This window comes from Mus musculus, chromosome 15 (assembly GCF_000001635.26).
Source record: "Mus musculus strain C57BL/6J chromosome 15, GRCm38.p6 C57BL/6J".
NCBI classification, from domain to species: domain Eukaryota; kingdom Metazoa; phylum Chordata; class Mammalia; order Rodentia; family Muridae; genus Mus; species Mus musculus.
Genome location: NC_000081.6, coordinates 85,370,116 through 85,383,778, shown reverse-complemented (window position 1 = coordinate 85,383,778; position 13,663 = coordinate 85,370,116). Strand labels below are relative to the sequence as shown.

The 13,663-nt window shown below is 40.9% G+C and overlaps 1 protein-coding gene across 1 annotated transcript in view; it reads right to left on the bottom strand.

Annotated features, from left to right (window-relative positions):
• Positions 1-13,663, bottom strand: part of Atxn10 (ataxin 10) — a 127,583-nt gene that overhangs the window by 80,059 nt on the left and 33,861 nt on the right. The window contains exons 4-6 of the mRNA NM_016843.4: positions 8,361-8,457; positions 7,077-7,235; positions 795-875 (exon numbers count right to left, since the gene is read on the bottom strand). Of these exons, the coding sequence (NP_058539.2) occupies positions 795-875; positions 7,077-7,235; positions 8,361-8,457 (337 nt within the window). The remainder of the gene's footprint in view (positions 1-794; positions 876-7,076; positions 7,236-8,360; positions 8,458-13,663) is intronic.

Below are 13,663 nucleotides of genomic sequence, written 5' to 3'. Positions count from 1 at the left end.
GAAAACATCCACTCTTCCTCAGGAGACAACGGGGCACCAAGCTTCCACTTCACCACGATTCCTAGCACCCTCCTCTCCAACTCTACATCAGCGTGGACACACAGCAGTAAACACAGGAAGTGTTTACTTCCTGCAATGGCTGGAGTCAGTCAGCACGAAGGCCGCAGCACGCCCAGTGGTAGGAGGCATGCCACTTGGGTTACACTCTGCTGGCTACTAGCTTGAGTATCGCTAGGCTTTGTAAATGTTCTTCCACTACAATAAAGGCACACTACTTTGTGTGAACTATCTACCAGAAAACCGTAAACATAGCAATAGATATTCTAAATAATCAAACTAGTGATATGCACATACAAAGAGATAACTACAATGCGTGCTTGAAACTGTTGTTATAAAATTGAGGAAATGCAACATTTTGTTGTTAAAAGTTGGTTGTTGTTTTTTTTTCCCCCGAGACAGGGTTTCTCTGTATAGCCCTGGCTGTCCTGGAACTCACTTTGTAGACCAGGCTGTCCTCGAACTCAGAAATCTGCCTACCTCTGCTTCCCAAGTGCTGGGATTAAAGGCATGGGCCACCACTGTCCAGCATATTTTTATTTCTTTAACATGCTTCTATTAAATAATAGCATCAGACTGAAATTCTATATAAACTCTGTATAAATCCTATATTCATCACTGCCTGTTGTGGTTTTGGTATGATGTTAACCAAACGATGCAAACTCAGTTCGAGCTACTGAACACTATATGGAATGCTAAAGAGTCAAAACCATACTGCTTTGGGGGCAGGGAGTTACCTTTCCTGGTTGCTGAGTTTGCCATACATAGCTTCCACCAGTTCCGGGCTTTTCAGAAAGTGGTCTGAAATAATCAAGAACCTACAGGGAAAAGGAAGAGAAATTTGGTTACTACAAACAATAAAGCATACACGTCCTCACCTATATCATAAACTTATACAAAAGGAAAGCCTTTCACTTAATTCAACTTTTTATACTGTAATCTTTTAAAAATACTTATTTTTATGCATATGGTTCTTTTGCCTGTGTGTATAGATATGTACATATATATGTATGTAGTATGCATATGCGCCACATGTATGCCTAATCACAGAAGCCAGAAGAAGGTGACAGATCCTCTCAAACTAGAGTTACAGACTGCAGTGAGCAACCATGTGGGAGCTGAGGACTGAACCCAGGTCCTCTGTAAGAGCACAGGTGCTCTGACCCCTGAGCCATCTCTCCAGGCCCAGGTTTAATGGGGTCTTTTATGTTTTGTGAGGTTCATAAATTACTTTCTTAGCAATATCAAGAGGGAGGAAGCCTTGGAATAATCTTTTCTCCAATTTTTCATGTGAAACTTTTATGAAAATAACTCAGTGGGTTCAATTAGAAAAGTGAGTCTACTTCAACTTTGACAGACTTCACCGTGAACAGGGACATGACATTCAGTGACACTGTCAGATCTAGACAGGAAACATAGCTCTCGTTTTAGTCCGAAGCTTACTGCTGTAAGACAAGGCAGGAAAATGGACATGTCATATTGTTCAAGCTATGCCAACAATGCCGTGATGAATCCTGGCTTGATTTTCCCCTCTTTAAGAGTACTCAAGTTACCGAGAAAACATCCACACTGTCAGGCACGGTGCTCATCTGGACTAGAGAGAGGACCATGGAAGCCTGAGGCAAAGATTATAAGCATATTTCTTCAAAGTACCTCTGTGGCGTCTAAAAAGACTGAACACCATTAATAGTTCTCAAATGTATCTAACAAAAGGTATCTCTAAGGTTTAGGAACTAAGAAGTATGATTTTAATAAATATTGTTCTAGTAATAAAAGTTGACTATAAAGTAGTAATACACCATTTATTTACTCTCTCATTAACAAATAAAATGTCGGTGAGTGTGATAATCCACATCAATGACCACCACACTGTCCTCTACTTAAACATAAAATCCAGCCCTGGAGATGTAGCTCAGCAGCCACTGCCTACACAACAATATAAACTACTATCCTAGTTCTTCTATAGATCTTTAAAGATGCCAATCACTACATAGATTTAATTATTTCTAAGAATAATGAATAATAATAATGTCAACAGTATTTATATTAGTTAAGCCAGGTTCTCAAAGCAAGAGGCACTCAGAGTAAGAGGAACCCATACATTCCAAGCTAGGTTCAGAAGTAAAGTTGGAACCCTAAAGCCCATTCATACATAATTTAGATGTGGAAATCAAAACTTTTCTCACGAGAACATTTGTAAAAAACACAATATTCAGTCATTGCCTATGATCCTCCATGACACCCCTACCCCAAAACCCACAATACTGCAAATTCTGTACCAGCAATTAGAACACAACTTTTACTTCTAAATTTACTCTCCAAACAGCAGAGAAAGAGCTATGGCTACCATAAGACCCAGCTATTTTACTCCTGGGCATAGAACCAGCAATCTCCACACCCTGCCAGAGAGATATTTGCACCCCCATGTTTACTGATGTTTTAGTGACGCTAAAGAATTTGAAATCAACCTAACTGCCCACTGATAAATGGATAGTGAATGTTAAACACACACACAAACACACACACACACACACACACACACACACACACACACACACACACACACACACACACAAATACCATTTAACTCTAAAGACAAATGTAATAAAAACTGCAGGAAAATGGATGGACTTAGAATATTTTATTACTTGAGGTCACAAAATCTCAGAAAGGAAAAAACCACATTCTCTCAGATGTAGAATCTAGCCAATAATACATATGCAGACACATGTACAGGTGGGTATAGCATAATACATAGACAACAAGAAAGGACGGGCATTGGGGAAGGAAGAAGGGGTGAATGTAGGTGACAGACTGAGCTATTAGATGATATAAAATGCTAGGTGTTTTTCTAGGTCTAATTCTGCCGCAGATATTTTGGGTTCAGGGGCGGGGGTAAGTGGATAAATCCATCTAAAGGTGAACATTCAAACTGCAGGGTGAAGCTCTGCAGCTTCAGAATGGCCATTCAAAATGTAAACAAGTTCACTGAGATGCACAGATTTTGGAGTCTGGTTAATTTGGGTGCGTGATGGCTTTTTTATCTGCAAGATTTTTATACTATGGAAAATTTATGAAAAATTCAAAACAAAATCATACAAAAACCCAAAATATAGAAAAAGACATTATCCAACTACTCGAGCCAAATGCAGTGCCAAAACTTTCTTGCCCACACTTTGATGTTATTTCAGGACATCCCAAGAGAAAGATCTGGAGCTCTTATTATAGTCTTACACCTTTCTAAGAAGAGAGAAAACATGAGAAGATAGTAAATCCTCATGCAGCTACTGCTCTTTATCAGCCATCTGCACGGCCAAGCAAGGGGAAGGGGGCAGAAAGTGGATCCTTTCTGACTTTCAGAACCAGTTCAGATTTGACAGTAAGACAGTTTATGAGGGCCCTGGACAGTTCTCAGCCAGATGCAGCAGGAGAGCTGCAGAGCTGTCAGCTGAGGACGAACTCCCCCTTCTGTCCCTGCCAACTCCAGCTGCTGACCCCTGACAGCTTCTGAGGTACTCTGAAGTAGATTCTGTGTTTGCCCATGATGAGCCTGGTTGTTTATTCCAAGCTGATAAGATACAGGCCCCAGCTACCCCTCAAATGCCTACCAAATAAACAGAGCTCTGCTACAAGCTGGCTGGAGGGAAGCTGACGCTGAGGGCTCCTCAGTGACGCAGGTGGCTGCATGTGCACACTGAGGGGAGTTGTCCAAGGTAAAAGTGTAAGATTTTCACATATCAGCGGCTGATCATTTGCATATGGTAATTCAAATACAAATGCTATTCAAAGAAGCAAACAATTTTAAATTTAGAACTTGAATATAATAATATTTAATTTAAGAGGCTCAAATACCAGAAGGCCACCTAAGTCCTGATCACACTGCCCATTGTGAGAAGAAAATCCAGGGGTGGAGAGATGGCTCAGTGGTTAAGAGCACTGATCCTCTTCCAGAGGTCCTGAGTTCAATTCCCAGCAACCACATGGTGGCTCACAACCATCTGTAATGAGATCTGATGCCCTCTTCTGGTGTGTCTGAAGACAGTACAGTGTACTACACTGTATACTAAATAAATAAATCTTAAAAAAAAATCCAGACACTTAGATTAATAGGAAAAGATTATTAAAATGTGAAGGAGAAAAAAAATATGTGAACAACACTTTTGATGAGTTCAAAATGAAATGAAATGAAATGAAAAACAGATCAATTTGTTAGGCTATAATGTAATAACTGTAAATATAAACACATGATGACCTAACTGCTGTAAATGCAGATACTACGTGATGAGACTGGCTGGAGGCACATCTGTAACCTCACGCCTGAGAGGCTGAGAGGAAGAATTATTAGTTCCTGTTTCAAAAGAAAGAAATTGGATTGCTGGGACACTTAGCAAAACCAGCTGAGCACACTCATCTTAAGTATATACAGAATAGTCTCCATGATGATGGTATAAACAACCTGGATAATTTTTAAAAGAATGAAATCATACAAAGAGTGTTCACCCACAGTGGAATAAAATTAAAAATTAGTAACAAGACAGGATTTGGGAAATACACAAATACATGGAAATCAAACTCCTAGATAACCAATGGACTCGACTTGAAATGAACAAAAAGGAAAGGACAGCACAGGAAGATTCAGAGTGCTGAGACAGTTCTTACGGAGAATAATGCATGGCTGTAAATGCTTGGACCCTAAGTCAATAATCTAACGCCATTCCATCTTAGAAGTGACAAAACCCAAATCACGTAGCAGCAATGCTATAGCAGAAGCCAAAACAGGAAGGGGCAAGAATCAGAAATGGAGCAGAAGGCTCAGTGAGGTGGCTCAGCTGGAAAAGGCTGCTCCTGAGAGCCTGACAGCCTGAGTTCAACCCCTGGCGTGGAAGGACATAAAGGTAAGAGGAACCCCATCCGTAACATCTGTCCTCTAACCGCCACAAAAGTGCCACAGCGGCTGCCCACCCCTCCACCCCACAAAATAATATAGTTCTGTACAGAAGACCTACAGATTCATGGAAAAGTCTGTTTTTAAAACTAAAATGATGGTCCTATTATTCACATAGGAATGCAAGAGACATAAATCTTGATAAGGAGCATAGGATGCCTCAGTTTCAGGCTTCAAAATTTATGCTAATCAAGACCATAACATTAAAACTAACACTGGCATTACATCAATGCTGGCATTAAGAGAGAGATTAAACAAACAAGATCATGGGCATCTGTATCCTCAGGAGTGTAGGACACTGGCTGAGATGGTCAGTGAGTAAAGTACTCGCAGCCCAAGCTCAAATTGGGCTCAATCCCTAACACCCAAGAAAAGGTATGTGGAAAAGAAATGAATAGATAAATAAGAAAAAGGTGTGTAATGGTATAATTTATTATCCTAGCACTGGAAAGGTAAAAACAGGGTAGATTCCCCAGGGTTGCTGGCCGGCCAACCTCTTCTAATTGGTGAGCCCCACCTCCCAGTGGGGAACTCTCAAACAGCAAGGTGGCACATCCTGAGGACACCAACCAAGGGTGACTACTGAACGCTCGGAGAATACAGGGAGGGAAACGGCTCCAGCAGAGCACCTGGACTGTCTGTATCCTCCCACGCAGCCACACAGGCAAAGCCTGAGAAGCGGCTCATCTGAGTATACTGACACCCTGTGATGATGGGCCTGAGAGAAGGGGAGAGGCTCTTTCCTATGGCAGGATACTGTGAGACAGATACTCAGAGGTATTTCAGGGTCCTTTGTTCTTCCCACGCTCACAAGGTAAAAGCAGCCTGTGCCTGTAAGTAACAAACTATCTAAGCTACAGTGGCTGTTGCACCCATTATCTTTACTAGGCTGGAAAAGCAGGCCACCACCTTGACCTGTGTATTTCTGACACTGAGTCCTGAAAGAAAGGTCAAAGGACAGGGGATTAAAAAAATATTCCATCAGATACTTCTGAAAACATAACACAAGTTCAAGAAAGACAAACATCCACTATCCTTGTTTGCTTTCTGGTGCTGTGATAGACCAAAACCAATGTGGACTAGGAAGGGGTTTACGCAGCAGCTTCCAGGTCCATCAACCAAGGATGCCAGTGCAGTGCAGTAGCTCAAGGCAGGCACTGGGACAGTTCCATGGAGGAACACGGCTCCCGGGCTTGCTCAACTACATTTCTTATAAAGTCCAGGCCCAGCTGCCCAGGGATAGCTCCACCAACAGTGGACTGAGCCCTTGTCTTCATCAATTAGCAATCAAGAAAATCCCCTGCAGACAGGACAGGCCTGCAGAGGCAATTCCTTGGTTGAGAGTCCTTCTTTCCAGCCAAGGTCTATGCTTGTGTAGAGCTGACAAAAATGAACCAGCACACCTACAGACTCAAGAAGTTGGGAGGATCCCAAAAGGAACAAACTCCAAAAAAAAAAAAACCTATGCTGAGATGACATTAACTCCTAAAAAACAACGGAAAGAAATCTAAAAGAAACCAGAGAGAAATCAGACGCTCTGTCTGGAGAGAGAATGTGGACAGCAACAAGTGTCTCGTTTACATAATACTGACATATACCAACTTCTGATCTCTAATGAACCATCTGCTGAGGTCACAGCGGTCTCCAAATGGGCTGAGTCATTTCTACCATGTTCATTCACACATCAAAACTGCCCCCACCACCCTATCCTATACTTCAAGTTTGCCAAGCTCAAGCTGTATCTCTTTCACATCCTCAAAACAACTATCAGGCCTCAACTTTTTACTTAAAACTTCTACAAAGGGGTTGAGATTGTGGCTCAGTGGGGGAGCACTTGTCGATGTGAACTCAATTCCTCCACATCACAAGAAGTAAACAAATCAATACATTAGTGGTTGGAATAAGCCAGAGGTGGTGATAATCTCAGCCACTAGGAGGCTGAGGCAGAGGAGCGAAACTTCAAACCCAGCCTAGAGAACACAGCAAACCCTGGCTCAATCTATTACCAAACCTCATAAGGAAAACGATTGTAAGGATGTCCTTAAAGCAATCTAATTCCTAGCAGGATACTCACGGCCACTCTGACGCCGGGTGCTTTTGGTGAGCTTCTATGACGTTAATTGCAATATTGAGGTTCTCTTCCAGGTCTTTCATCCTTTCAGCATTAAGAGATGTGAACAGAATCATGGAACAGTAGGCAACAATCTTTTTGTCTGGATGGTTCAAGCAAGACCTGCCAAACAAAGATGAGACACTTGGTCCAAGTATCTACATGGTAAATATGATTGTGACATTAATAATGATAATCCTTAGCAAAGTTAGTTTGCATTGATATTTTAGGATATAATAAAGGTAATAATGCTGTGGAAAAAAGCATAATCTTTGGCTATAAAAACAGTAAATACAACAGTAAGATACGATAAAATGGGACTGGAGAGACGGTTCTGTGATTAAAAGCATAAATTGTTCATGCAAAGGATCCAAGGTTCCTAGCAGGTACCCATGGCGGCTTACAGCTGCCTGTAACTCAGGCTCCAAGGGAACTAACAGGCTTGGCTGAGAGCAACTTTGCTCCTACATACTATGCACCTACGGACATTTACTCACACACACACACACACACACACACACACACACACACACACAATTATAAGTAAGGATAAATCTCAAAAAAGACAATAAAAAGTTACATTTGACTTAGGACTCATAATTGAAACTAACATTTGAATAGAGAAAAAATAAAAATGATCACATTTCCAAAGCATTAAAGATGTTTATTCTTGTTAGAAAGAACAAACAGTTGAAAATTGTAAAAAGATTATAAGCATGTACATCATGGTCATAAGGGACAGATTTCAAACAGAAGAACTTGGAGTCAAGAGTCATAACACAATTCCTAGAGCCTATCACCTACTTAGTGAGTTACTTACTAATTATGAATTATGTCATGGCTCATCCCAACATTTGGGTTTTGTCCTCGCGTTAACTTCACGACTCAGGCATGGTGATATACACTACTAATGGCAGTACTCAGGAGACAAAGGCAGGTGGCTCTCTTGTAAGTTACAAGGCCTAGCCTGGTCAACATATCAAGTTCTAGACCAGGCAACCAGAGTTACAAAGTGAGACCCTGTTGTTAAAAAAGCATGATGTGGGCCACTGAGATCACTCAGCCAGTCAGGGTGTCTCTGCGGCCAAGCCTGGTGACCTGAGCTCAGTCTCCAGAACCCAGCAAGGGTGAAAGCAGAGAGCTGACTCCTGCAGTCTTGTTTCTCCTGCCTTTGAACTTCATATAAATGGAACTATAACCATGATCTTTTCAGAAGTCAATAGAAAAAAATCCTAACATCATACTCACATGAAGAGTTCTGGGAAGGCGTGGACCCAAACAATGGACTGGGATTCTTCATTTCGTGAGGCAACGTTGCCTAAAAACTGCAGGCCACATCGAAAAGCTAGGAATATAAAAAAGTAAAAGCTGAAGATAACAGACTCAACATAGTGAATAAATACATCTTAGTAAGAAACATTTCCAATGTTATAGAACTGGGGAGAGAGGGAGAGGAGAGACAAAAGAGGGGAAGAAGAGGGTGGAGGGAGAGAGGCATGAAGGGGAAGAAGGAGAGATGGGAGGGGAGAAGAGAGAGGAAGAAAGTGACTGACTGATAGATTGATTGTCTAATAGTCTCACTCCACAATGAAATTCTAAGCATGAGCAGGGCAGTGGTGGCGCACGCCTTTAATCCCAGCACTTGGGAGGCAGAGGCAGGCCTGGTCTACAGAGTGAGTTCTAGGACAGCCCGGACTATACAGAGAAACCCTATCTTGGAAAAAAAAGAAAAAAGAAAAGAAAAAGAAATTCTAAGCATAAAATTAATATGCCTCATCAAAACAACACTACATGAAATTAACTTCTAAAAGATTATAAACTCAAATATAATTACATGAAATATCATTGGAATATGTGCTCCAATTAAAAGATGACTACAAATTAGATCACGTCTGCACATGTCTGTAATCAAGGCACCTCCAGATGCTGAGACAGGAGGATCATGCTAATAAAAAACATGCCCACTCAGGAGGCAGAGGCAGGCGGATTTCTGAGTTCAAGGCCAGCCTGGTCTACAAAGTGAGTTCCAGGGCAGCCAGGGCTATACAGAGAAACCCTGTCTCAAAAAACAAAACAAACAAACAAACAAACAAAAACCATGACAAGACCAGTCTGGCCCAAAGTTTGGAAAGTGACCACAGCAAAGGCTAGGGAGTGGTGGAACACGGACTCCACTTACTTCAGGCAAGAAGGGGACATGGTACAGTCACTTGGGAAAACAGTTCGCCAATTTCTCACAAGTGAAACACATAAGGTCACAGCAACATCATTAACAAAGTATCAAGACACACATGAAAGTGATATTCGTGCAATTAAGGCAGAGGCTGAAAATTACCAAGGACCTCCATTCAGGGGCTGCTTTAGCCTAAAAATAGGAATAAACAAAAAGTCTACAGTGCACTTTAGAATTAATAATGGCCACACATAGTGACAAGTAGTCTTTTTTGAAAGAGAAAGCTAAGGAATTTGCAATCACCATTTATGAAGAGTACAAAAGTATCACTGCCAGCAAGACAAAAGACCCAAGAGCTAAAAAAAAAAAAAACCAAACAAATCAAACGATCATATCCCACACTACCAACGAAAGGCTAATGCTTGTAGGATATTTAAATTCGTACGTTGTCTGCATTCTTGAAAACGCTTATTTATTTGAAAGTTATTTTTTAAGATTTACTTATTATATGTAAGTACACTGTAGCTGTCTTCAGACACACCAGAAGAGGTTGTCAGATCTCATTACAGATGGTTGTGAGCCACCATGTGGTTGCTGGGATTTGAACTCGGGACCTTCGGAAGAGCAGTCACTGCTGAGTAATCTCTCCAGCCCGAAAGGTTTTTTTTTTAAATAAGAAAATATACAAATTTTAAGAAAAGCTTACAAATGTTGCTTCACCAAAGTCAGTATTAAAGAAAAAAACAAACCATAGTTCTACATTCAGGAAACAATCAAGCATAAAGACATCGGGCTAAGGGATACAAAGAGTGATACCCTTGCCAAGATCCTGGGCTCAGGTCTCAACCTCCAGTAAGAGGGGAGGATGACATGGGACCAGGGCAAGGACACCATTTATGAAAGTACCATGGGCTGGAGAGATGGCTCAGCGGTTAAGAACACTGACTGCTCTTCTGAAGGTCCTGAGTTCAAATCCCACCAGCAACCACATGGTGGCTCACAACCATCCATAATAAAATATGATGCCCTCTTCTGGAGTGTCTGAAGACAGCTACAGTATAGACACATATAATAAATAAATAAATCTTTTTTTAAAAGTACCAATATATGGGGCTGGAGAGCTGCCCAGCAGTTATGAGCACTAGCTGCTCTTGTAGAGGATCCAGGGTTCCCAGCACCCACATGGCAGCTGGTGGCCACCTACAACTCTAGTTCCAGGGGCTTGGACATCCTCCATGTGGTACACAGATACATGCAGGCAAAAGGCATACAAGCAAATCTAAAAGGAAAGTGTTTTTAAGTGCCAAAATATGAGTGACAGTGATGAGTACACTATCTAAGAAGGAATTACAAAATAAGATGGAGGTGTTGAAGTACAACTAAGTAAGGAAAGGACTAGGCAGAGCATGTGACTCAGCTTCTATAAAGAGGTTAAATGTAACTGTCGGTCTAGATCCAAGTAGAAGAGAGTACACACACACACACACACACTTATCACTGCACATCCTGCTTGATGTGCAATATTTGTTGGAAACTTAGTAAAGCCATTCTAAAAATGTATATGAAGATACAGAGGGCTGTTAATAGCTATGACACTGTCGGAAAGTAAAAAGAGAACCTATGCTCACAGACTCACAGACTACGACCGGCTAGTTCAGTTAACGGTAGGTACAACAGGGTGGAACCAAGACAGAAAGAACTAAACAGAGCAGTGGACTAGAACAAGAACTTGACTGGAACCAATACTAAGAAGAGTATTGGCAGCCAGTCATTAAATAAGCGATGTTCTATATGAGAATTAGCAGTGGGGTGCCCAGGTATCGGCACAGAAACCCTGACAATGCTGTACTTCCTCACACAGGACAGAAAATCCCATTCTAGCCACTGATCTGAACATACGCACCAAAGTCAAAATATTTAAAAACACTGGACAGTTTTTAAATATTAATAAATTTTAAATATAGTAACACTTTTTCTCAGATGACACCATGCAATAAAAACAGAAATATTGCCGGGCAGTGGTGGAGCATGCCTTTAGTCCCAGCACTTAGGAGGCAGAGGCAGGCAGATTTCTGAGTTTGAGGCCAGCCTGGTCTATAGAGTGAGTTCTAGTTCCAGGCTAGCCAGCTACACAGAGAAACCATGTCTCCAAAAACCAAAAACCAAAAACCAAAAAAAAAAAAAAACAGAAATATTACCACAAAATAGGAAGATAAAATACACAACTACCTTCAGACTCACAGCATATTCAAAGAGCTCCTAATAAACCTTTGTTTTTCTTTTGTTTCTTCTTGAGACAGGGTCTCACTGTGTAGTCCTGGCTGTCCTGGAACTCACTACGTAGACCAGGCTGGCCTCAGAACTCACAGAGATCCACCTGCCTCTGTCTCTGCCTCCCAAGTGCTGAGATTAAAAGTATGAGCCGTTCCACCTGGCTACAAACCATTTTTAAAAGACAGATAAGACAACAGAAAAACAGGGAAATAAAAAAGCTTTATGGAGAAAAATATCTGACAAGATCCAAAAATGGAAAGATAGGGGGGTGCTCTCAAGACACTCCTGCTGCCAGCAGTGTCCCCGAGACTTACTGGACGCCCTCCTCTGCTCTGCTCTGCTCTAGGGACAGTTTCTCCAGGCCCAGCTCCCACAAAGCACTGCATCAGCAATGCTAGCAGCCAGCACCCCAAAACTAAATAATTTAATATAATTTAAGGAAACTGAACACAAGATTCAAGTTTATACCAATAGATAAAAATACTGAATAAAGAAAGAATTAAATTCAAGGGCTTCTCATAGCCTGTTCTTAGAATTTTATTTTCTTCTGTCCACTCTGAGTCCTTACAAATTAGTCCATACCAAAAGTGGGACGTGAGGCACAAGTGCACTCGGAGATCCTGTCGCTTGTTCTCATTTCAGGAGGGACCGAAACTTAACGTTCTTGGTAATTCTGGTTTTATTTTGTTTCCATTTACTAAGACCATGGAACTGTCAGAATTCTTGCCAGGCATTTCAAGAAAGTGCCGAAGACCCAAATTTACTAAGCAATCCACTGCTTTGAAAATGAAGGGATTTCCTCTAACAGTCTGTCTATCACTGTATTATAAAGTATCTGCGCTTACACCACATCCCACTTTATACATGGATTCCTGCCTTACTCAGTGGTCGTATCAAACTGTGTTGCATTTCTCAAGCAACATCAATAATTAGAGCAGGGGAGGGTGGCACTCACCTGAGGAGACTGAGACTGGATGGTCATCAAAGTTCCACCTAGCCTGGTCTACTGAGTGAGTTCCAGACCAGCTGTGACCACACGATAGGACTTCTCTCAAAAAATAAATTAACAAACTAACTAACAATAATAATGCCAACAATAAATAAGTGATTGCAACACTCTTTAATAACTAGACCTAAGCCAGGCTCATGCCTCTAATCCCATCACTCAGGAGACAGACAAGTGGATCTCTGTGAGTTCAAGGCCAGCCTGGTCTACAGAGTGAGTTCCAGGACAGCCAGGGCTACACAGAGAAACCCTGTCTCAAACAAAGAACCAAATCTAGAATTACCCAACTTATAATAGGAGAGACAGTTTCAGCCCTACTGTGTGGCTTGAGGCTGTGGTCTCATGATTCTATCTTTTAAGTGAGTCTATGCTGAGATCACACAAGATGCTTTTATGTAGAATATAGAACGATCACCCTCAGATGGATTTTCTGTTACCTCTGTTCCTTTTGTTTTGTTTTTTTATTTGTGGAAATCATTCATATTGAAAGCTTAATATAGAGTCATGTCTATATCGATTTGGGGTTATATGAATGTCAGACTTAGTACAACAAATTTAGAACTTCAGTGAATACAAATACTTTTTTAACACAGAATGTATTTTAATATAAAAATATAATGATAAAGTCATACTGGTAGAAAATAATTTTTGGCTGTTTACGATTATTTTCCCTCCCCTTCAGTATTGTTCTGTGTGAACTGACCACTGTGTCAGAATGATGCAGCTTCCGGTTAAAATTTACAAAATGCAGGGACAGGTGTGGTCAGAATTAAGAAAAACTGATTAGACCAGGAGCCATGTGGTGGACTCTGTTTTATTATGTTTGTATGTAAATACTCTTGTAAAGCATTCAGAGTGGAAAACATTTGGCAAACTCTAACACTACAATCAACTTTTTTATATTACATAAATAAAGCTAATTTTCTTTTTAAAAAAATTAGTCCATACTAAGTGCTTATTGAATGTTTATAATACAAAAGTGCCAACTGTTTCCCAGATAAGCCATAAGTTTAAAAGATACTAATAGTTCTACTAAATACTTCAGAACATTAACACTCGAGTTTAAATGTTGAGAGTGAAAGGCCTGACACTCTGGCC